General features: G+C 50.5%; 1 protein-coding gene across 2 annotated transcripts; it reads left to right on the top strand.

Annotated features, from left to right (window-relative positions):
• Positions 1–478: 478 nt before the first annotated feature.
• Prx (periaxin) lies at positions 479–21,743 on the top strand. 2 transcript variants are annotated; one of them, XM_085840957.1, is made up of 7 exons: positions 479–521; positions 7,206–7,249; positions 7,334–7,432; positions 7,555–7,680; positions 10,744–10,900; positions 17,105–17,301; positions 17,899–21,743. In XM_085840957.1, the coding sequence occupies exons 1-7, from the start codon at positions 479–481 to the stop codon at positions 21,691–21,693; spliced, it is 4,461 nt and encodes a 1,486-aa protein (XP_085697083.1). In that variant the 3' UTR covers positions 21,694–21,743. The 2 variants fall into 2 exon arrangements, with proteins under 2 accessions (XP_085697083.1, XP_085697084.1); XM_085840958.1 differs by lacking the exons at positions 479–521; positions 7,206–7,249; positions 7,334–7,432 and having other exon boundaries at positions 7,654–7,680; positions 17,899–19,512; positions 19,543–21,743.
• The last annotated feature ends 933 nt before the right edge of the window (positions 21,744–22,676 follow it).

Here is a 22,676-nt window from a genome sequence, read left to right as displayed (position 1 = left end):
GGTGTAGTTAGGTAGGGTCTTATGCTCAGCAGCAGCCACCCCCCTCATTTCCAGGATGGTGCTGGCTATGTCCTGGCCACACCCTATTGCTTGGTGCCTGCCAGAGCTGGAAGGCATTTCCCGGAGCTCAGCGCATTCCAGCCTTCCCTGGTGGCTCAGAGTGGGCAGGGGGCATTTCACAGAGGAAGGGGGCGGCCCCAGCATGTTAGGATCCTGCCACCCTGTCCCTGACCCCATACCCTCAGCAGAGGTTCAGATCCCTCAATATGGGGTGACAGGAGGGTCCACAGAGAGGCCACCCAAGCCAGTGTGAGGGGCCGGCGTGCAGCCCTTGGTCCTGGCCATCCAGGACAATAGAGCAGAAGCTGCTGACTATAGCTTTGGGGGTAATCCCCCAGCCTCAGCCTGGCCCCAGCTCTAGGCCTCTGCTCAGAGAGCTGAGAGCATCTGAGGCAGCGGCCTTGTGGGTGACAGAGGCATGTGGGGGTACCTGTGTTTCCTCTGCCGCTCCCCGGGGTCTGGTGAGTCAGGGCAGGCTGGGGGCTGGGCCAGGGGGTCAGGAGAGTGGGAATAAGGCCTTGAGACATTGGTTTGACTGCTGAGCAGGAGTGGCTCTAAGTGTACGATACTGTGCCTTGCTGTGTGATCTTGTGAAAGTTACCGTCCCTCTTCCAGTCTCAATTGAGAGGCCCGTAGGGGACCATGGCATCTTTGGGGTCTGGCTGAAGTGAGGTTGGCGGTCAGCTTCACCACCTCTTTCTTGAGTAGTTATGAATTGAACATAATGAGCCCTCCCTAAGGCAGAACTTGCAATACAGTGTCAGTGATGGTGATTTTGTTGAACAATAAGCAGGAGTTCTACCGAGCCCAGCAAAAGTTCAAAGTCGCCCCCCCCCCCCGCCGCCCCCCCCCAGGAGAGGCCTGTCCCGCCCCCCGCCCCCCAGGAGAGGCCTGTCCAGCCCTCTCATTTTGGTTGCTGTTGCTGTTTGTGTTTTTAAGGCATTATCCCATGAGCCTGGCCTCAAATTCAGTAGATAGCCAAAGGGGCTACACAGAGGAACCCTATCTCACAAAACAAAACAAAACAAAACAAAACAAAACAAAAGGGTAATTTATCCCTTTTGCCATTTATTTATGTACTTTTGTGAATGGCTTTGGCTTGTTTGTTTGTTTGTTTGTTTGTTTGTTTCATTGGGTAGCCTTAGTTGCCCTAGAACTAGCTTTGTAGACCAGGCTGGCCTCGAACTCAGAGATCTGCCTGACTCTGCCTCCCGAGTGCTGGGATTAAAGGTGCATGCCCCCACCACCTGGCCTGCTTTTGTCTTTATTATTTTTATTTGTCTTTATTATTTTGAATCATGTGTAAGTAAGAGTGTCTGCATGTAGACATGTGAGTGCAGATAGACGCCTGCTGAGGCCGGCGGAGGTATCTGGCATCCCGGAGCTGAGGTTGCTTACTAATGATTGTAAACCACCGGAGCTGGGAATGGGAACCAAACTGGGTCCTCAGGAAGAACAGGAAATGATCTCAGCTGCTGAGTTCTCTCTCCAGTCCCTGCCTTAGTCTTTTTTTTTTTTTTTTTTTGTAGTTTTTTGAGACAGGGTTTCTCTGTGTAGCTCTGGCTGTCCTGGAACTCACTTTGTAGACCAAGCTGGCCTCGAACTCAGAAATCCGCCTGCCTCTGCCTCCCGAGTGCTGGGATTAAAGGCGTGCGCCACCACGCCCGGCTGTCTTTTTTTTTTTTTTTCAAGTACATTTCTTTATTGTGTGTGCGTATGTATCATAGGATATGCACATGCATGTGTGTGTGTATGTACGTACATGTGTGCCCTTGTGTGTGTGTGTGCATGTGTGTTGGACTGTGTGCCTGTGTATGTGCACTCATGTGTGCCTGTGCATGCGTGCATGCCTGTGTGTGCTCACGTGTGTGTGTGTGTGTGTGTGTGCACATGTGTGTGTAAATCAAAGGACAATTGGCATGAGTTAGTTCTCACTTCCCATCACATGGACCCAGGGACTGAATTTAGGTCCTCGGGCTTAATGGTAAATGCCTTCATCTGCTGAGCCATCTCACTGGGCCCCACCATAGATTTTAAAACTCATCTGACTCCATTACAACCTTCAAGAGGTAAGCATTCTTACTACTACGATTTCAAAGACAAAGAAACTGAGGCCCAGTGATGCCCTGTGATTGCTGAAGTTCCCGGAGCCAGGAATGCCTGAGCTGGGACTTGAACCCAAATTATCAAGGAGACAGTGTTAAGAGGTTGTTTTGAGAGTCTCAGGGACTATGTGAGTTAGGCCTGGGTCCAGGAGCCCACAGATGATGGGGGTGGGGTGCTGAGTATTCGAATGGGGGTGGTATGCAAATTCTTGAACTAAGGCTGGGGTGGAGGTCTGGGCTCTGGCAAGGGAGAGGTTCGAGTTTCCAGATCCCCACCCCCTTGCAGATGGATGTAGTGCACAGAAGGGGATGTTTGTTTCCCCACCACCCACCCTTTGGGTGACATCACAGCAGGACAGCCAATGGCCAGGGTCCCCCTTCTGCCCCCCCCTTCCCATTCCTTTTCCCTCCCAGCCCAAGGCTGGGACTAAACAGACAGACCAAGGAGCTCTGGAGGTGTCTGGAGGCCCACCGGTAAGAAATGATCAGCTGGCCACTCTGGTGTGGACTGGGCTCAGCAACCCTAGGAACGCAGCCTAGGGTTCTGGGAGGTCTGGGAAGGGAGATTAACATAGGAGTCAAATTCATGGACTTCAGAGCCAGGCTCTGGGTTCAAATTCTATGCTCCCATGGGGTGGGGGTGGGGTCCTTTGATCTCTTGTGGTTCAGGATGGGCTCCAGTTTATGTAGCTGGATAGAACTGAGCTTGTAGGCTCCCTGCTTTCCACGCTGAGTATTAGTGTGCTGGAGGTGGAACCCAGGGCCTCATGCATGCTAGGCAATCCTCTATCTACCCAGTCTACGTTCTCTGTAGCCCTTCCTTTAGTGCTTTTGGAGACACAGTCTCAGGTTCTTTCTATATAACCCAGGCTGCCTTTACACTCCAGGAAAGCCCCTGAGTTTAGTCTCATGAGTTCTGGCATTATAGGTGTGCCCACCTATACCTGCCTGGGCAGCTTCAGGCTATCCCTTTGTCTTCACTTTCCAATATGTAAGATGGGCAGATAAAGGCCCCTTTGGTGGAATATGTGAATTGCTGAGAAAGGGTTCTTGGTCTTTGAAGGTGGATGCTGGAGAGCTAGCATTGATCCCATTGGTAGGAGACAGGACTCAAAATTTAGTTGCTGCCTCAACTTGATGTTCCCTTTTGATTGGGAGGAATTGGGGGGCTGCTGTGGTACAAAGGCTGGGTATTGAAGATAGGTGTGATGGGTCATGCCTGTAACCCCAACATAACAGAGGTGGAGAGAGGCAGAAGGATCAAGAGTTCAAGGTCACCCTCAGCTACACAGGGAGTGTGAAGCCAGCCTGCACAACCAGGAAACTTTGTCTCAAACATACAAAGATGGCTGAATCTGAGAAACAGGTGCATAGCCCCTGCTCTCTGCACTCTGATGTTGCCAGAAATTAGTTTATAACTGAACACTTATATGATGAATAGTCAAAGTACCTGTTGGTGTGTGTGTGTGTGTGTGTGTGTGTGTATTGAAGACAGACTCCAGGCTGGCCTCCAACTCACAATCCTCTGACCCCAGCTTTCCAAGTGTTGGGATTACAAGCTGGCACCATGCCAATGAAACTACTTTTATTGGATGCATACTTCTTACTGGTAAGAAAACTGAGGCCCCAAAGAGAAGGTTTTTTCCCATGTACTCAGACTGAGGAAACACTGGAGCTGGGCCAACCTAAGGGGCCATAGGCTACACTACCTGGGCACCTCCTCTTAGACTCATTACATGGTCTTAGATAGTGTCCAGGGGCCAGGCTGGGCTGGGCATTGGTGAGGGCTGCAGACCATAGATGGCTTACGGAAGTCGAGGCTCTGAAAGAGCAGAATTCACACATGAGGTAGACAGCAGCTCTTGGGGGGAGGGAGCCAGAAGAAAAGAATCCTTAGCTGGGTCATGGGAAGGCCCCAATGATGATATATGCCTCTGAGCCACACTACGGGTTTGAATGGCACCTAAAACAGACAAGTAGATCTGGGCCTGATGGTGTTAGCCTGCTAAGCCAACTCAAGGCCATTCTAGGCAACTTAGTGTGACTGTGCCTTAAAATGAAAGGGGGAAAGAAGGCTGGGATATGTTAGAGAACACAGACCAGTTGGTAGAGAACTTTGCCTAGCATGGGAGAGGCCAAGGGCTCCATGTCCAGCATCCCATAAAGCCTGCTGTGGTTGAGCCTGTAATCCCAGCACTAGGGAGTGAGGTAGATGAAGGAGGCTCAAAGGCTCAAGGTCATCCTGAGCTACGTAGGGAGCCAGAGGCCAGCCTGGGGTACGTGAGACTTTGTATCCCCCATACAACAAATAGAGTAGAGGGATCAGAGGGCAAACGCTCAGTGGTAGAACACTTGGCCAGCAACTATGAGCTCCTAGGTTCAATGCTCAACATTAATAAAAAGACATTACATTTCTGTTTTGTTGCTGTTTTGTTTTGTTTTGTTTTGCGAGACAGGGTTTCTCTGTGTAGCCCTGGCTGTCCTGGAACTCACTCTGTAGACCAGGCTGGCCTCGAACTCAGAGATTTGCTTGCTTCTTGCCTCCTGAGGCCAGGGATTAAAGGCGCTCGTCACCACCGCCTGCCTAAGACATTATATTTCCAGACCTTAACACATAATAAATGTGTTTTAGAAACAGGGTCCTTGAAAAGTTTGGATGAATTTCAGGCGTATGCTAGGGTAGTGTCTCAAGAAATGAGCTGTCAGCCTCCAGAAAGTTCTGCCAGGCCACAATTCAACGGGAGAACCTCATTCCCTCTTCCCGTGACACAAACCGGGGACTCCCCGGAAGCCTGTCCTCCACTTCCTTACCTAGTGGGATGGGCAGGTCTGAGAACAAAGGGTGACGGCAGAGGGAACATTTCCTTCGGAAGCTGCCCCCACCCCTGCCCAGGAGCTGGGCACGTGGCTCAGGAAGGGCTCAGAGGCCTAAATATAACCTGGGCTGGGCAGCTGTTCCAGGGACAGATGAAAAGGGGAGGGATGAAGAAGGGGGACACTGTGTTGCCCGTCCTGCCTAGGCTTCCTGTGTCAGGTTCTAGGTGCTGCCTCCTTGCCTGGGATCAGAGCAAGAGTGTGGCCTTCAGCATCCTCCTTGGTATCTGCCACCACGTCAGGTCAAGGTTCTCCACCGAGGTTCCCCACAGACCTTATTGACTCCCTTTTTTTTTAAAAAAAAAATCTATTTTTATTTTATGTGCATTAATGTTTTGCCTACATGTATGTTTGAAGATGCCAGATCCCCTAGTACAAACAGTTGTGAGCTGTTGTGTGGGTGCTGGGAATTGAACCCAGGTCCCTTGGAAGAGCAGCCAGCACTCTTAACCGCTGAGCCATCTCTCCAGGTCCCCAGCCCTTTTGTTGTTTTTGTAAATTTTTCTTTTCTTTCCTTTTCTTTTCTCTCTCTCTCTCTTTTTTTTTTTTTTTTTTTGAGATGGTCACATGCTATAGCCTAGGATGAAGCCAGAACACGTTGGCTGGACATAAAGCATAAATCTCCCTGCCTTCCAGTATTTTTTCAGTATTTTTGAGACAGGGTCTCATGTAGCTCAGGCTACATTTTAACTCATAATCCTATTTGATTACAGGAGTCTCTGACCACACCCAGTTTACGACAGTCTGTCTTTAACTTTCCTTTACTTGTCAGCAAACTAGGGTCCCGCGGCCAGGCCTGGCACCGACAAGGTCCTCTGGAATTTATTCAGTTTGACTCCTCTTGCTCACCTCAACTCTCCCCCAGCAGCTCTGCAAATGAGTTAGGTATAGAACAGAGGTCAAGGGTACTCTGCCTCATCCTGGCTTTGTGACTCTGGACAGGAAACTTCTCACCAAGCCTTAATCTCTGCCCCTGTGCCAGGGCCTGGTTCACAGGGAAGCCATCTTAGGAGAGGTGTTCAGCTTGTGTGCAAGAGCCAAAAGGGTTCACAAGGGAGGCTGGGCTTAGAGACAGAATCTAGGATTCCTAGGAGTTGCTGACAGGAGCTTTCAGCTACTGGGGGCCAGTGGTGGGCTTCAGGGGGTGTGATTACAGCATGTGTGGATGCGTCCAAAGGGTTGTCTAATTCAGCCAATTGTGACCTAAGTTTGTTGTGTTGCATAGACCCATTTCATGTAGTTGGCCTAGGGAGCTAAGAATGGCCTTGAATTGTTTCATCTTCCTGTCTCTACCTGCCAAATACTGGGATTATCGTTGTGTGCCACCATGCCTGGTTTAGGAAGTGGAGAACTGACCCCAGGGCCTTTGTGCATGCTAGGCAAGCACTCTACTGACTGATCTCCTTTGCTCCAGGGCCGAGCTATGAAGGGCCATTGTATGGCAGTGGGTGGGTGGGCGGGTGGGCAGGGGCAGAATGTGACTGGCACAGCAGACGGGCCATTGTGTGAGGGAATGTGCCGCATGAGCCTGACCTTTTCCTGTGTGGCAGGGGTTGGCGGGCTGGCATGCCAGGTGGGGGCCAAAGCTCAGAGACAGTCACCTCCTCCATGTCCCCAGGAGGGCCCGGCTGGAGGCTGACTTCTCTGTGCCTTCTTCTTGGGTTGTGTGCGCCACACTGGTACAAATTTGCATGACTTCTCTGAGACGGCATATTTTCAGTAAAGTAGCTTTCTGGTAAACTAAAGACAGTGACATTTGCCTGTGACCCCGGTATTTGGGAGGCTGAAATGGGGTGGGAGGAGGACAATAGTTCAAAGTCATCTTCAGCTACCTAGAGAATTTGAGGCTAATGTGTTCGAAAACCCTGTCTCAAACTCAAAGCAAGGCCTGGGAATATAGCTCAGGTGGTAAAATGGTAGCTTTGCATGTGTAAAACCCTGGGATTGACTCGCTAGCACAGAACAAACCAGACACGATGGGACTGCCAGTGTGTACTACTGGGCAAGCGTTCCTGGCTCTGCATTCAGGCTTTTGAGGCAGTGTCTCACTACAGAGGCTATCCAGGCTGGCCTGGGAAATAACTGTAAGGCACTTGAGCACAAAGAATTGTCAGAACGAGCACAGGGGATATGAGGTAATACTGCTATGTGTGTTGTTCTTCCTAGAGCCCCAGACCCAGGAGGCCCAGGGAGCTGGAAGTGACCCTCAGGTGAGAGCTGGCTGGTTCCACATGCCCCTCTCTATCTTCCCTGGGTCTGTCTGATGTCCCACACCCCTTGTCTCTCCATGGCAGGCAGCAAGACCTCAAAGGAAGAGTGAGATTCCCGCTTACAGCTGTGCATCACCCCGAGTGGGGCTCCTATCAGGAGAAAAGGCCATCACTCAAGAAGCGGTGAGGGGCCCTACTCTCCGCCCGCCTGATGCCATCCCTGCACTTGCACTTGACCTCTCTGGCAAGCCCCATCTCTACCCGACAATCCCTCCTTGCCTCAGGCCTCCATCTTATACCCCCAGGCTCAGTGGCAGCTGCTCCATGAGGAGCTGAAGGTGGTCTTGCAGCAGAAGGAGGAGAGGACACGGGAGCCCGAGCCCCAGGTGACTCTCTGCAGAGCTATGGAGGCCAGGAGCCGCAGCGCTGAGGTGAGTATCCACAGGTTAGGGTGCCAAGAAGGCATGTCCCGGCTTCTCTGGGCCTTGGTATTCCCACCTGGAAGCTGGAAATAGAATAAGTGAGGGAGAAATTAACATGTCAAATGCTCAACACAAAGCGGGGCCTACTGATGGGTGTGGTGGCTTAGGCCTATCATTTTGGCTTTCAAGTTCAAGGTCAACTTGGGCAATTTAGTAAGGTCCTATCCCAGAAAGATTAAAAAAAGTGTGTCACTCAGGGGTAAAGTACCCTAATATGCACAAGATCTTGGAGTCAGTCCTCGATGATGATGATGATGATGATGATGGTGATGATAACGATGACAAAACCCAGCAGAAAGAGGGGTCAGCAGATGGGCTCAGTGGGTACAGGTGCTTGCTGCCAAGCCTGATGATCTGAGTGCAATCTTCTGGAAGCTACATGGTAGAGGAGAGGACCCGGATCCTAAAATTGATTCCTTTGACCTTCATACATATACACATACATAAATAAATGTAAACAAACAAAACAAACAAACAAAAGGAAACCTTGGCTGGACAGATGGCGAAGTGGTTAAGAGCACTGGCTGCTTTTCCAGAGGATTCATTTCAATTTCCAGCAACCCCATGGGGGTTCAAACCCCTTAGAGATCTGACACCCTCCTCTGACCTCCACTGACACTAAGCACGTATGTGGTGCACAGACTTACACGCAGGCAAAGCACCGATGCACACAAAATCCTTTGTTTATCTTGTTGTTTTGCTGCCTCTCTCCTAACTTTTTTTTTTTTAATAATAGGGTTTCTCTTTGTAGTCTTGGGTGTCCTGGAACTGTCTCTGTACTCTGTAGACAGAACAGGCTGGCCTGAAACTCAGAGATCTGCCTGCCTCTGCCTCCTGAGTGCCAGAATTAAAGTGCACCACCACTGCCCAGCTCCCAAGTCATTTTAAAATAAATTTAAACATACCTGGGTGTGATAGCACAGGCTTTTAACCCTAGCTCTTGGGAAGCAGAGGCAGGTGGATCAGTGAGTTCAGGGTATTCATAGTGAGCTTCAGGACAGACAGACAGTGCCTTGAGACCCTGTCTTGAAAAACAAAAACAAAAAATTCAACAGAAATATTTAATCAGAAGAGACTAGTTATAACCAAGCATGGATACATGCTTATGATCCTAGCACTTGTACTCAGGAGGCTGAGGCAGGGGGACTACTGTGAGTTAGAGGCCAACCTGAAATACAGAGTAAGACCCTGAGTCAAAACACCCCACTACAGATAAGAGCTGACAAAGTACAAAGTCACTGTAGAGGACCCCACAAGGCAAATCCAGTCCTTTCCTGCTTTATGTACAGCCTTAAGCAGGTGACCTAACTTCTTGGAGCCCCAGCTTCCCCACTGGTGAGGTGGGGTGATGGTCCCCATCTCTGGGAACTCCGATGGTTCACTTTTTGGACTACTGCATAGTCTGGTACCAAGAGAACACCCTCAGTCACTGCCACAGCTTTCAGATTCAATGTTAGCAGTTTTTTAACCTCTTCTACTGAGTACCAGGCTGGGTGGCTCTACTTACAAAGGAGCCTCATTAAGGCTGAGGGTGACAGGCAATGGGGTCACAGCCTATAGAGTCCTGGGGTGGAATACCTAAGACAAGGCTTGGCTGTTAATGTGCTTTGAGGCATTAAGTAACTCACTTTAGCTTCCTAGGCTTTACTGCCTTCCTGTGACTTCCCAAAAAACACGGGGAGACACAAGATGCTGTCCAAAGGGGAGTGGAAGGACCCTACTGTTCCAAGAAGCTCCCCCCACCCCAACTAATGTTTCATATTCTCCTGCTCTAGTCCCACTGCAGTAGGGCATCTAGTCTAGGCCTGATTTTCCCTCTCCTGGCTGGTCGCAGTGCCTTGCATTCACCCAGGTCCAGCCATGCTTGGTCAGGTCTCAGTTCACAACCAGACTTTCCTTTCACACCACCCAACTTTGCAGTACAGCAACAGGCCCAGAAGTGCAAGGTGCTCCACAAAATCTTGTGGTTTCCTAGACAGAATCAGACCTCTTGCTTCCCCTTCTGGGAAGCAGATGTGAACCCTCTAGCGTGTTTCAGAGCCAGGGCCAGCAAATACCATGAATGCCACTTCTGCTGCGGTCACCATTCATTACCCACGCACCCCCCCCCCTTCATTGGATTCCCTTTCCCGGGGGAGTTATGCATGTCTTGGAGTTAGAGTTCACAACAGCATTCTCACACATATTCAAGCCCACAGAGGGCAAGACCCCATTCTTCCATCCCGCATGGCTTATGGGTGCCTCCCTTTATTAGAAGCATGCCTTTGTCCTGTAGGAATAACTATTATCAAGTTGAATATTTTATATAAATGTTTTGGTTTGTTTAGTTTCGTGTTGGGAATGGAACTCAGAACCTCGTGCGTGCTATGCAAGACTTTTACCACTGGGTTAAATCCCTAGGCTTGTTGTGTAGTTATTAAAGCCCCATTTGGTCTTTCAAATATAGATATTGGAATTGGCATTTTGTCTTATGACTTTAGTCCCAGTACTTGAAGGAGGATCTCGGGGAATTCGAGGCTTTCTAGGACGTTCTGGGCTACAGGAGTCTCTGTCTCAAAAATAAAATGAAAAAAAGGAGCCGGGCGTGGTGGCGCACGCCTTTAATCCCAGCACTTGGGAGGAAGAGGCAGGTGGATTTCTGAGTTCGAGGCCAGCCTGGTCTACAGCGTGAGTTCCAGGACAGCCAGGGCTATACAGAGAAACCCTGTCTCGAAACCCCCCCCCAAAAAAAAATGAAAAAAAAGGAAGAAAGAATGGAAAATTAATAAGCTTCTCAAAATCACCTAATTTGGCACTCCTAGTCCCGCCCCGTGATCTTGCCCCGCCTACTCATCCCCTCTTCTTCCAGCCCCGCCCCGCCCCTTGCTTTTCCGACCGCGACCCTCCCAGAGAGCGAGCGGGAAAGGAGAGCTGTTTAACCACAACGCGGGTCCTAGAGAAGGAACGCCATGGCGAGCTCTGGGCGAGTTGCCGTCTTGGAGTTCCATGGCGACCCCTTGCTGCCCCTCGCAGGAGCTGAGACGGGCGGAGTTGGTGGAGATTATCGTGGAGACCGAGGCACAGACCGGGGTCAGCGGCTTCAATGTAGCAGGCGGCGGCAAAGAAGGAATCTTTGTCCGCGAGCTGCGAGAGGACTCACCCGCAGCTAAGAGCCTCAGCTTGCAAGAAGGTAGGCGTGGTCTGCATATGGCAAGGCGGAGCCGGCCTATGGGGGCGGAGTTAAGAATCTGCCTTGGCCACCGCGCTGGGGGCGTGACTGGGGGAGGGCGGGGCAAAGCCGGACTGTGGAGGCGGAGTTAGGAATCTGCTTTGGGTCCCGGGCCTGGCGGGGGCGTGGCGGGGTGGGGCGGAGTCTGAAGGCCTGGTGGGTCAGGGTTGACCTGCAAGGGTGTGGTTAGGTATCCGCCTAAGCGTGCTGGCAGGATGAAACTGAAGTTGTGCTTATTTGCTAGGAGGCGGGGTTAAGAGGTTGTGGTGAGGCTTTCCTTGTTCTGAATCTAGCTCCTCCAGCATGCCAGGCCCTCGCTCTACCACCGAATTACATCTCATTCATTGTTTTGGGGGCTCGGGCTTGCCTGAACTCGCTGTACAGCTGACGATGAACTTATTCCATCAACCAAATGCTGGGATATAGGCATGCACCCCCATGCCCGTCTTTCTATTCTTTTTTAATTTTTGAGTCTAAATTGTTCGAGTTGGCCTTGAACTTCTTGTGTAACCCTGGCTGGGTTTAGACTTTAAAAATAATTAGTTTATTTGTATGGATGTTTTGCCACCAACTATGTCGGTGTGTGATGTATCTGTTGTACCCCTGGAGGCCAGAAGAGGGCTCGGAATCCCCTGTGCGCCACCAAGTGGGTGATAGATCCTCTGGAAGAGCAGAGAGCAATCTTAACTGCTGAGCCATCTTGCCAGCCCTTGGCCTTGAACTTTTGATCCTTCTGCCTCAGCCTCCAGGGTAGCTGGGATGACAGGCCTGAGCGACCATGCCCAGCTGGCACTATGATTATTTAGGGCCGGCTCATTGTCTGTGTTGGACTCCCAGAACCCTCGTGATATTTCTGTGTCTCCATATTTTCATCTTTAAATGGGAATAATTAGCACTGACCTCATGAGGTTATTATGTAGCTTAAATGAGTCAGGTTTTGAAAACAGCACACAGATAAGTGTCACACAGTAAGCACTATGTAAGTGCTAATTAATGTGTTATTGGGACAGGAAAAGGGGTGGAGTTAACTTGAGATGGAGAGAGGAACTTAATTAAATGAAAGATGAAAGATGTTTTTAAGAAATATGGATAAAGCTGTTTTACCTTATGCATTGCATGTAACAATTATTCTTTCTTTAATTAATTATTTTAAAAATGTATATGTTCTTTTTTGTCATACTGAGGATGGAACCCAGGGCTTTTTGGATGAATGCTAGGTGAATGCTCTATGAACTGTGCTCCCAGCCTCTCACTCGTGAGCTCTAGGCAAGCATTCTACCAATGAAGTACATCCCTGTTCCATAACAGTTATTTACTAAGCATCTTACTGCTTTGGCTACAATGGTGAACAGAACACAGAAAGGTCCCTACACTTAAGAAACTTACAGAATAGTGGGGTGAAACTAGTGAGAAGGTAGGGGCAAGGGCAGTTTTGAAGGGCTCATAAGGACTATGACTTTTATTCTGTGACATAAGCAGAAGAGAAGCAGAAATGAGTCTTGTTTAGCTGCTTTATTTACAGTTGGCTGAAATGTAAGAGGCAGCATCAGGGACAAGATCAATTAGCCTCTAAGAAGTGATGGATGGGCAGGCTTAATATGGTGTTGTTGGAAGGACTTGACTCTCAGATATTCAGGACTAGGTGTGGGGTACCATAGAGAGGGAGGCCTCAAGGATGCTTCTAGGCATCACTGTTAGGTGATAGAGTGACTGGCTAGGTTTCCCTTCGTTGGTTGTGGGGAATCTCCAAGGAGATTTTACCTGAGGACTGAGTGGCCTGCTGATACCTGTTTGGAGAAAGACAAGGTGGGAGTGTTTTTAAAAAAAAACAAAAACAAAAACAAAAAACCCAAGGACAATTTTATTACAACAGACTGGGAGAAAAACCCCAGTGCAGGCAGTAAGTCTTAGCAATTGCTGAGTGGGGGAGAGGAAGAGAGAGAGCCAGGTCTTTTAAGTTAGGGTCCAAGAAAGCAATGGAGAGTAAGTAGTCACATGGCTAAAGGGATGGGGGGAGGGGTGTGGGGAGCCTCAGAGAAAGAATAAGAAAACACAAAACACTGTGCCAGGGAAAGCATGTCCAGGCTCTGAGCAGTATCCAAGAGAAACAGAAAGGGATAAGAAAGAAGGGGAACAGTTGCCAGGCTTCAAAGTGCTACCTGATAGAAGCTTGGCAAATGTGGCCTTTAGTCTTTCTTGTTTGGTTGGTTGGTTTGGTTAGGTTTTTCGAGACAGCCTTTCTCTATGTAGCCCTGGTTATCCTGAACTCCCTCCGTAGACCAGGTTGGCCTCGGACTCACTTACTACTGCCATTTGCCTCTGCCTTCCAAGTGCTGGGATTAAAGGCATGTGCCACCATGTCCAGCTTGTTTTCTTATTTTAATTTCTTGAGACAAAGTTTCCCTTTGTGGTCCAGGCAAGCCTTTGATTCTTCCTGCTCCAGCCTCTGGAGGGTTGGGATCGCAGGCAACCTGGGACCCATCAAATGCTGCAAATCAAAGCTGTCTCTTGCACACTGACTAGGGGTGTGGAAGGGCACCTAGGTAGACAATCTACCCTTCACATTTCTGAATTCTGCATCTGAGGATTCAGCCGATCAGAGACTGAAATTATTTGTGCCTGTGTTGGGGGGAAGTGCCCATACTGAACATGTCTGGACTTTCTTCTTTCATTATTCCCTAAGGGGCTAGAGATATGACTCTGCAGTTCTGAGCATTTGCTAGCCGTGCAGAGAACCGGGGTTCAGTTCCCAACACCCACACTGTGGCTCACAACTGTCCCTTACAAGGGTCATATGCCCTCTTCTCGGCTCTGCACTGTCATGCATGGAAACAAAGTACTCAAACACAAAAGAATAAATCTTAAAACACAAAGGAATGACTATTATATAGTATTTACATTGTATCATATATAATTTGGAGTTTGTAGTGCTCGCCTATCATTCCAGCAGCCCTTGGGAGGCTGGGGCAGGAGATTCTTGAGTTTAAGGCTAGTCTGGACCACACAGGGAGATTTTGTATCAATCAAACAAATAAACAAAATTATTTAAGTGTCTAAGGCAGGAGAATGGAAAGTTCAAGGTCTGCCTTGGCAACTTAGTAACATCCAGTCTCAAAGATAGAGAAAAGAGGACTAGGGCTCTGGCTCAGTGGTAGAGCACTTGCCTAGAGTTCAGAAGTGAGAGCCTTGGGGTGTGGCTCAGTGGTAGAACATTAGTCTAGAATGCATAAGGCCCTGGGTTCAATCTCCAGCACCATTTTAAAAAAAAAAAGCCCAGAAGTTAGAAAGTTAGACTGAGAAGATGGCTCAGCATTTAAGAGTGCTGGTTACTCTTCCAGAGGACCCAGATGATGAGGAGGAACATGATGACGGTGATGATGATGATGATTCTTTTCTTTTTCTTTGGAGACAGGGTTTCTCTGTGTAGCTCTGGCTGCCTTAGAACTCACTCTGTAGACCAGGCTGGCCTCAAACTCAGAGCCATGCCTGCCTCTGCCTCCCAAGTGTTGGGACTGAAAGCATGAATCACCATGCTTAGCTTTAGACCCAAATTTTATTCCTAGTGGCCACATGGTAGTTCAAAATAACTCTGTGACTCCAGTCCTAGGGGATCCAACACCTTCTTCTGGCTTCTATGGGTACCAGGTGCACATGTGGAGCATAGACATGCATGTAAGCAAAATGCTCATACATTAAAAACAAACAAACAAAAAATCCCCACTAAAATATAATAATAAAACTCCAAAATTTTACCTAGAGATGAAGTACAGGGAATGCAGGGTGAATGTATATAGGTTTTATGCAAATATTATGTTTACATGAGATTTGTACATTCACAGTTTTTAATACTTGGGTGAATAGTGCTCAAAAACTTCCCTGCAGAGATTGCGGGACCACTTATAAGTGTAGAGGGGAGAATTCAAGGATGGAAGCATAAATGTGGGTACCTTACTAAGCTTCACAAAAATTCCCCAAACTGGGGTACTATAATCCTAGTACTCAGGAGGCTGAGGCAAGAGGATTGATAGTTTGAGGCTAGCCTTGGAGTCATAGTGAGAAAAAGATCAAGACTAGCCTGAGCTACACAGGGAAACCCAGCTTCAGGAAGCAAAAACAAACAAACAAACAAACAAACAAACAAACAAACAAGGTTGGAGAGCTAGCTTAGTGGTTAAGACACGAGCTGAACAGAGGACCTGAGTTTGTCTCTGACACTGACACCCTTTTTGGGCAGCTCACAACTATCTGTAACTCCAGTTCCAAGAAATCTGAAGCTCTCTCTGGTTTCTGTGGTAGCCAACATACATACATACATACATACATACACACACACACACACACACACATACACACATACAAATATACATACACTTACACACACATACAAAAACACACATACACACTAAGACAAACATAAACACATATACTCAAACATGCACACACACATACACACTCACACATGCACACATACAAACACACACAAACACACACACACACAAACATACACATACACTCACAGTCACATACTCACTTAAACAAAAATAAAATAAATATTATTATTTTATTTATTTATTTTTTAAAGATGTATTTATTATATGTAAGTACACTATAGCTGTCTTCAGACACACCATAAGAGGGCATCAGATCTCATTAAAGATGGTTGGGAGCCACCATGTGGTTGCTGGGAATCGAACTCAGGATCTCTGGAAGAGTAGTCAGTGCCCTTAACTGCTGAGCCATCTCTCCAGCCCCGTATTTATTTTCGAAACAGGGTTTCTCTGTGTAGCCCTGGCTGTCCTGGAACTCACGCTATAGACCAGGCTGGCCTCGAACTCAGAGATCCGCCTGCCTCTGCCTCCCAAGTGTTGGAATTAAAAGGCATGTGCCACCATTGCCCGGCAATAAAATAAATATTAAAACAGACACAATAAAGAGATTACCAGGCTGGAGAAATGGCTCAGCGGTTAAGAGCACTGACAGCTCTTCCAGAGGTCCTGAGTTCAAGTCCCAGAAACCACATGGTGGCTCACAACCATCTGTAATGAAATCTGATGCCCTCTTCTGGGGTGTCCGAAGAAATCTACATTGTACTTCCATAAATAAATTAATTAATTAAAAATTAAAAAAAAAGAGTATTACTAGAACCTGGAAAGATGGTTCCATGTTTAAGAGTGCTGAGTTCAGCAGGGCTTGGTGGCGCACGCCTTTAATCCCAGCACTCGGGAGGTAAAGGCAGGCGGATTTCTGAGTTAAAGGCCAGCCTGGTCTACAAAGTGAGTTCCAGGACAGCCAGGGCTATACAGAGAAACCCTGTCTCGAAAAAAACAAAAACAAACAAACAAAAAAAGAGTGCTGAGTTCAGTTTCCAAAACCCATATACACACAGACATACATTAAAAGCAGGGGAGAGAGCAAGTGTAGCAACACACTTCTGTAATTCCAGCACTTGGACAGCAAAGGCAGGTAGATCTCTGTTAAAGTGAGGCCAGTGTCTAGGCAAAGCCAATTCACGGCCTGAATCTTCTGTCAGCCTGTCTGTCATATGGACAGACTGAACATACTGGAGACTGAACCCAGGACACCCTTCGTACTAGACAAGTGTGCTCTGTCGCAGAGCTACGTCTCTAATTTCAACAGTGTATTCTTATGAATTCAAGAAGCTGGGGAAGGAACCATCCACAGCGGGTAAGGTACCTCCCTATAGGTTATCAGCTTCATAACCCATAGCAGGGTGTGGTGGCAAATGCCTGTAATCTTAGCCCTTGAGCTGGAGGAAGAGGGTCAAGGGTTTAAGATCATCCTTGGCTATATAGTGAACTGAGTTACATGAAACCCCTGTGGGTGCTCAAGGATGCTACTTTTTGATTCTGATCTCACAAGGAACCCTCTGCTTGAATGATGAGGATGGAAAAGGAGAGTGAAAAGACAACCATAAGTGGCCCGAGTGGATCGGTTCCTTCCGGAAAGGGGCGGGGCTAAAGCCAATGGGACCAGTTTCGCTCTTCGAGCCATAACCTCTGAAATTTCCTCTCAAGTTAGAGGCCTATGATATGCAGGGTCAAAATCTGGGACTGGGCCTCTGCTTACTCCTAAGAAGTGGGTGGGCCCAAGTGTGGGTGGAGTCAGGAGACACTCACTCCAGACCCACCTCCACCTCGTTTGCAGGGGACCAGCTGCTGAGTGCCCGTGTGTTCTTTGAGAACTTCAAATATGAGGATGCACTTCGCCTGCTGCAATGCGCAGAGCCCTACAAGGTCTCCTTCTGCTTGAAGCGCACTGTGCCCACCGGGGACCTGGCACTGAGGCCCGGGACGGTGTCTGGATATGAGATGAAGGGCCCGAGGGCCAAAGTGGCCAAGCTGGTACGCGTGCTTAGCCCAGTCCGGGTCCAGGACAGCCCCAGTGACCGGGTCGCTGCTGCGCCGTAAACCCTACTCCCTTTCACCGTGGCCCACTTTGGCCCTCTGTATGTCACTAACCTGACACTAATTCGCCCTCTGCCCCTTGTTCTCTGCTCCTAAACTCCACTCCTGTCAAAGGGTGCACCTATCGGCAGGTGGTTCTCACCCATCCCCACCATGCAACCCGGGCTCATTAGGGGTCATGGAGTCCTGGAAGGCCAGATTCTAGCCCAATGGCTGTTGAGTTACTGAGTGACCCAAGTTTCTTTTCCTCTCTGGGTCACAATTTCCCCAACTCTACAATAAAGATGTTGGGGGAAATTCCAGAATCAGGGCCTGGTATTTTTGGGTTCCCATTGCCACATCCCTGTCCACTCACTGTGAGATTCTGAATGTCTGTCATTGCCTTCCTGAAGTGACAGGCAGGAAGGTGGATGTGTTTTGGGATATACTCTACCCCAAACTTCTCCCAGCCTGGTATACTAGGTGGGTTATTTTTCTATCTACTCCCAGCCTCCCACTGTCCCACAGCCTCCTGCCTCTCTCCTCTCTCCTCAGAACATCCAGAGTCTGTCCCCTGTGAAGAAGAAGAAGATGGTGACTGGGGCCCTGGGGACCCCTGCAGATTTGGCCCCTGTTGACGTCGAGTTCTCTTTTCCCAAGTTCTCCCGACTGCGTCGGGGTCTCAAAGCCGAGGCTGTCAAGGGACCTGTCCCAGCTGCCCCTGCCCGTCGCCGCCTCCAGCTGCCTCGGCTGCGTGTCCGAGAAGTAGCTGAAGAGGCCCAGGTAGCCCGAATGGCTGCTGCTGCTCCTCCCCCAAGAAAGGCCAAGGCAGAAGCTGAGGCAGCCACAGGAGCTGGGTTCACAGCCCCTCAGATAGAGCTAGTTGGGCCTCGGCTGCCTAGTGCCGAGGTGGGTGTCCCTCAGGTCTCAGTTCCCAAGGGGACCCCATCAACAGAGGCAGCCAGCAGTTTTGCCCTTCACCTGCCAACCCTTGGGCTAGGTGCCCCAGCTGCCCCAGCTGTGGAGCCCCCAGCCATGGAAATCCAGGTTCCACAAGTGGAACTCCCCACCCTGCCCTCTCTACCCACTCTTCCCACACTTCCATGCCTAGACACCCAGGAAGGGGCTGCAGTGGTAAAAGTCCCTACCCTGGATGTGGCAGCTCCGTCTGTGGGGGTGGACCTGGCTTTGCCGGGTGCAGAGGTGGAGACCCAGGGAGAGGTTCCTGAAGTGGCCCTCAAGATGCCCCGGCTCAGTTTCCCCCGTTTTGGGATTCGGGGGAAGGAAGCCACTGAAGCCAAAGTAGTCAAGGGCAGCCCTGAGGCCAAAGCAAAGGGTCCCAGACTTCGAATGCCCACCTTTGGGCTTTCTCTCCTGGAACCCCGGCCCTCTGGCCCTGAAGCTGTTGCTGAGAGCAAGCTGAAGCTACCCACCCTCAAGATGCCCTCTTTCGGTATTGGTGTGGCTGGGCCTGAGGTCAAGGCACCCAAGGGGCCTGAAGTAAAGCTCCCTAAGGTTCCTGAGGTCAAACTCCCTAAAGTGCCCGAGGCAGCCATTCCAGATGTGCAACTCCCTGAGGTACAGCTGCCCAAAATGTCAGACATGAAACTTCCAAAGATCCCTGAGGTGGTTGTACCCGACGTTCGCCTTCCGGCAGTGCAGCTGCCCAAAGTCCCTGAGATGAAGCTCCCGAAGGTGCCCGAGATGGCTGTGCCCGATGTACACCTTCCAGATGTACAGCTCCCGAAAGTTCCAGAGATGAAGCTACCAGAGATGAAGCTTCCGAAGGTGCCCGAGATGGCTGTGCCCGATGTACACCTTCCAGATGTACAGCTCCCGAAAGTTCCAGAGATGAAGCTACCAGAGATGAAGCTCCCGAAGGTACCCGAGATGGCCGTGCCCGATGTACGACTCCCGGAAGTTCAGCTGCCCAAAGTGTCTGAGGTGAAGCTCCCAAAGATGCCTGAGATGGCCGTGCCCGATGTCCACCTCCCGGAGCTGCAACTTCCCAAAATGTCTGAGGTGAAGCTCCCAAAGATGCCCGAGATGGCCGTGCCCGATGTTCGCCTCCCGGAAGTTCAGCTGCCCAAAGTGTCAGAGATGAAACTCCCTAAGATGCCGGAGATGACCATGCCCGACATTCGCCTCCCGGAAGTTCAGTTGCCCAAAGTGCCCGACATTAAACTTCCTGAAATGAAGCTTCCAGAAATAAAACTCCCCAAAGTGCCTGACATGGCAGTGCCTGATGTCCCCCTTCCAGAGCTGCAGCTGCCCAAAGTGTCGGACATCCGGCTGCCTGAAATGCAAGTGTCACAGGTCCCAGAGGTGCATCTTCCCAAGATGCCAGAGATGAAGTTGTCCAAGGTTCCTGAGGTGCAAAGGAGATCTGCAGGGGCGGAGCAGGCAAAAGGGACTGAATTTAGTTTCAAGTTGCCCAAGATGACCATGCCCAAGTTGGGAAAAGTGGGCAAGCCTGGGGAGGCAAGTGTTGAGGTTCCAGACAAACTCATGACACTTCCCTGTCTGCAGCCAGAGGTGGGCATTGAGGCGTCCCATGTTGGTGTCTCTTCCCTCTCTCTCCCCTCTGTGGAGCTTGACTTGCCTGGGGCCCTGGGCCTGGAGGGACAAGTCCAAGAAGCTGTCCCAGGCAAAGTGGAGAAGCCAGAGGGCCCCAGGGTGGCAGTGGGTGTTGGAGAGGTGGGCTTTCGTGTGCCCTCTGTGGAGATTGTCACTCCTCAGCTGCCCACAGTTGAAGTTGAGAAAGAGCAGCTAGAGATGGTGGAGATGAAAGTCAAACCCTCTTCCAAGTTCTCTCTGCCCAAATTCGGACTTTCAGGGCCCAAAGCTGTCAAGGGAGAGGTGGAGGGGCCTGGGCGAGCCACCAAGCTGAAGGTTTCCAAGTTTACCATCTCACTTCCCAAAGCTCGAGCAGGGACTGAGGCCGAAGCGAAGGGAGCTGGGGAAGCCGGGTTGCTGCCAGCACTGGATCTGTCCATCCCACAGCTCAGCCTGGATGCCCATCTGCCCTCAGGCAAGGTGGAAGTAGCTGATAGCAAGCCTAAAGCGTCCAGATTTGCTCTGCCCAAGTTTGGGGTGAAAGGCCGGGACTCTGAGGCTGATGTACTGGTGGCAGGGGAGGCTGAGCTTGAGGGAAAGGGTTGGGGCTGGGATGGGAAGGTGAAGATGCCCAAGCTGAAAATGCCATCTTTTGGGTTGTCCCGAGGAAAGGAAGCAGAAACTCAGGATGGACGTGTCAGCCCCGGGGAAAAGCTGGAGGCCATAGCTGGGCAGCTTAAGATCCCTGCAGTGGAATTGGTCACACCAGGAGCTCAGGAGACAGAGAAGGTCACCAGTGGAGTGAAGCCGTCAGGCCTCCAGGTGTCCACCACTGGGCAGGTGGTTGCAGAGGGCCAGGAGGGTGTGCAGAGGGTGTCCACACTAGGCATCTCTTTGCCCCAGGTGGAATTGGCCAGCTTTGGGGAGGCAGGCCCTGAGATTGTAGCCCCTTCTGCAGAGGGCACAGCAGGCTCTAGGGTCCAGGTGCCACAGGTGATGCTGGAGCTACCTGGAACCCAGGTGGCAGGGGGTGATCTGTTAGTGGGTGAGGGCATCTTCAAGATGCCCACAGTGACAGTGCCCCAGCTAGAGCTGGATGTGGGGCTGGGCCATGAAGCCCAGGCTGGTGAAGCAGCCAAGAGTGAGGGTGGGTTAAAGCTGAAGTTGCCCACACTGGGGACCGGAAGCAGAGGAGAGGGCGTTGAGCCCCAGGGCCCTGAGGCCCAGCGGACCTTCCACCTCTCATTGCCCGATGTGGAACTCACGTCACCAGTGAGTAGCCACGCTGAGTACCAGGTGGTTGAGGGCGATGGGGATGGTGGGCACAAACTCAAGGTTCGGCTGCCCCTGTTTGGTCTGGCGAAGGCCAAGGAAGGGATAGAAGTTGGAGAAAAGGTTAAGAGTCCAAAGCTCAGGCTACCCCGAGTGGGCTTCAGCCAGAGTGAGTCGGTCTCCGGAGAAGGCTCTCCCAGTCCTGAGGAGGAGGAAAAAGGCAGTGGGGAAGGGGCTTCGGGTCGCCGGGGAAGGGTAAGGGTCCGCCTGCCTCGGGTAGGCTTGGCTTCCCCTTCTAAAGTCTCTAAGGGACAGGAGGGTGATGCGACCTCCAAGTCCCCAGTTGGGGAGAAGTCACCCAAATTCCGTTTTCCTAGGGTGTCCTTAAGCCCCAAGGCCCGGAGTGGGAGTAGGGACCGGGAAGAAGGTGGATTCAGGGTTCGACTGCCCAGTGTGGGATTTTCAGAAACAGCAGTTCCAGGCTCCACCAGGATTGAGGGAACCAAGGCTGCTGCCATCTGAAGCCCCAGGACAGCTGTGGATTCCCCCTCTTGTCTTTCCATTCCCCAGCCTAGCTCTCCATTTTGTGTGTGACATTACTAGCACTAATCCTCAGAGGGCTTAAAGGTGGGCAACTGACTCAGGCAGGAGCCAGTGGCCTGTGTCACCTCATTGGCCAAAGTGCCTGTATATTATGTCAAACTATGGGAATAAAATAATTCAAAAGTTGTCATGTGTCTTGGTTCTCGTGTGGGACACAAGGTCTCTTTATGTTTCCTTCATCTGGCTTGTGCAGTGTTACCTCAGCTTGAACTTAAAATCTTGCAGCCTTGGGGGCTGGAGAGATGGCCCAGAGGTTAAGAGCACTGGCTGCTCATGCAGAGGTCCTGAGTTCAATTCCCAGCAACCACATGGTGGCTCACAACCATCTATAGTGAGAACTGGTGCCCTCTTCTGGCCTGAAGGCACACATGCAAACAGAAAGCTGCATACAGCCTCAGCCTCTCAGTGCTGGAATTACAGGCAAGCGCTGCCCTTGCCCTTCACAGTTCCCAGAGGCCTTTGCGAAGCAGAGCACAGCAGGGCACAGCAGGGCCCCTCTGTGGAGAGCCAGCTGTCCTCTGCAGTGAACTCCTGTCCATCTTCCCTTCCCATAAGCAAGACTTGACTTGACTTCCGGTGGAGTGTGCCACCATGCCTGGTTTACATGGAGCTGGGAATTTAGCTTGTGGTCTCATCCATGCTAGAGGAGTGCTTTCCACCACCCGAGCTACCTCCCAACTCCATAACTTTTCATTTCAAGTTCCACAAAGTTCCGGGAGCTGGCTTTGATCTCACTCTAAATTCCCTTTCAGTTGTTTTCAATCCTCCTGCCTCAGCCTTCTGAGATTACAGATTTCTGCCAGCAAGGCCACCAGGCTAGGTTACATGCCCCCTTTCCTGTCTTTCTGGTTTGACTGCCCTGTGCACTTAGGGCTCCGCCCCAGGAGGCTGGCTCTTCCTGC

This window comes from Mus caroli, unplaced genomic scaffold (genome assembly GCF_978045245.1).
Source record: "Mus caroli unplaced genomic scaffold, Mus_caroli_1 scaffold_8, whole genome shotgun sequence".
In the NCBI taxonomy this organism is placed as follows: Eukaryota; Metazoa; Chordata; class Mammalia; order Rodentia; family Muridae; genus Mus; species Mus caroli.
This window is presented reverse-complemented; position numbering and strand designations above follow the sequence as displayed.

Excerpts from the sequence above, each read along its gene's own strand:
- Prx (XM_085840957.1), top strand. The coding sequence starts at position 479 with ATGTGGGGGTACCTGTGTTTCCTCTGCCGCTCCCCGGGGTCTG. Across the intron at positions 522-7,205 it reads CTGCCGCTCCCCGGGGTCTG|AGCCCCAGACCCAGGAGGCC; the intron begins GTGAGTCAGGGC and ends TGTTCTTCCTAG. Across the intron at positions 7,681-10,743 it reads CCAGGAGCCGCAGCGCTGAG|GAGCTGAGACGGGCGGAGTT; the intron begins GTGAGTATCCAC and ends TGCCCCTCGCAG.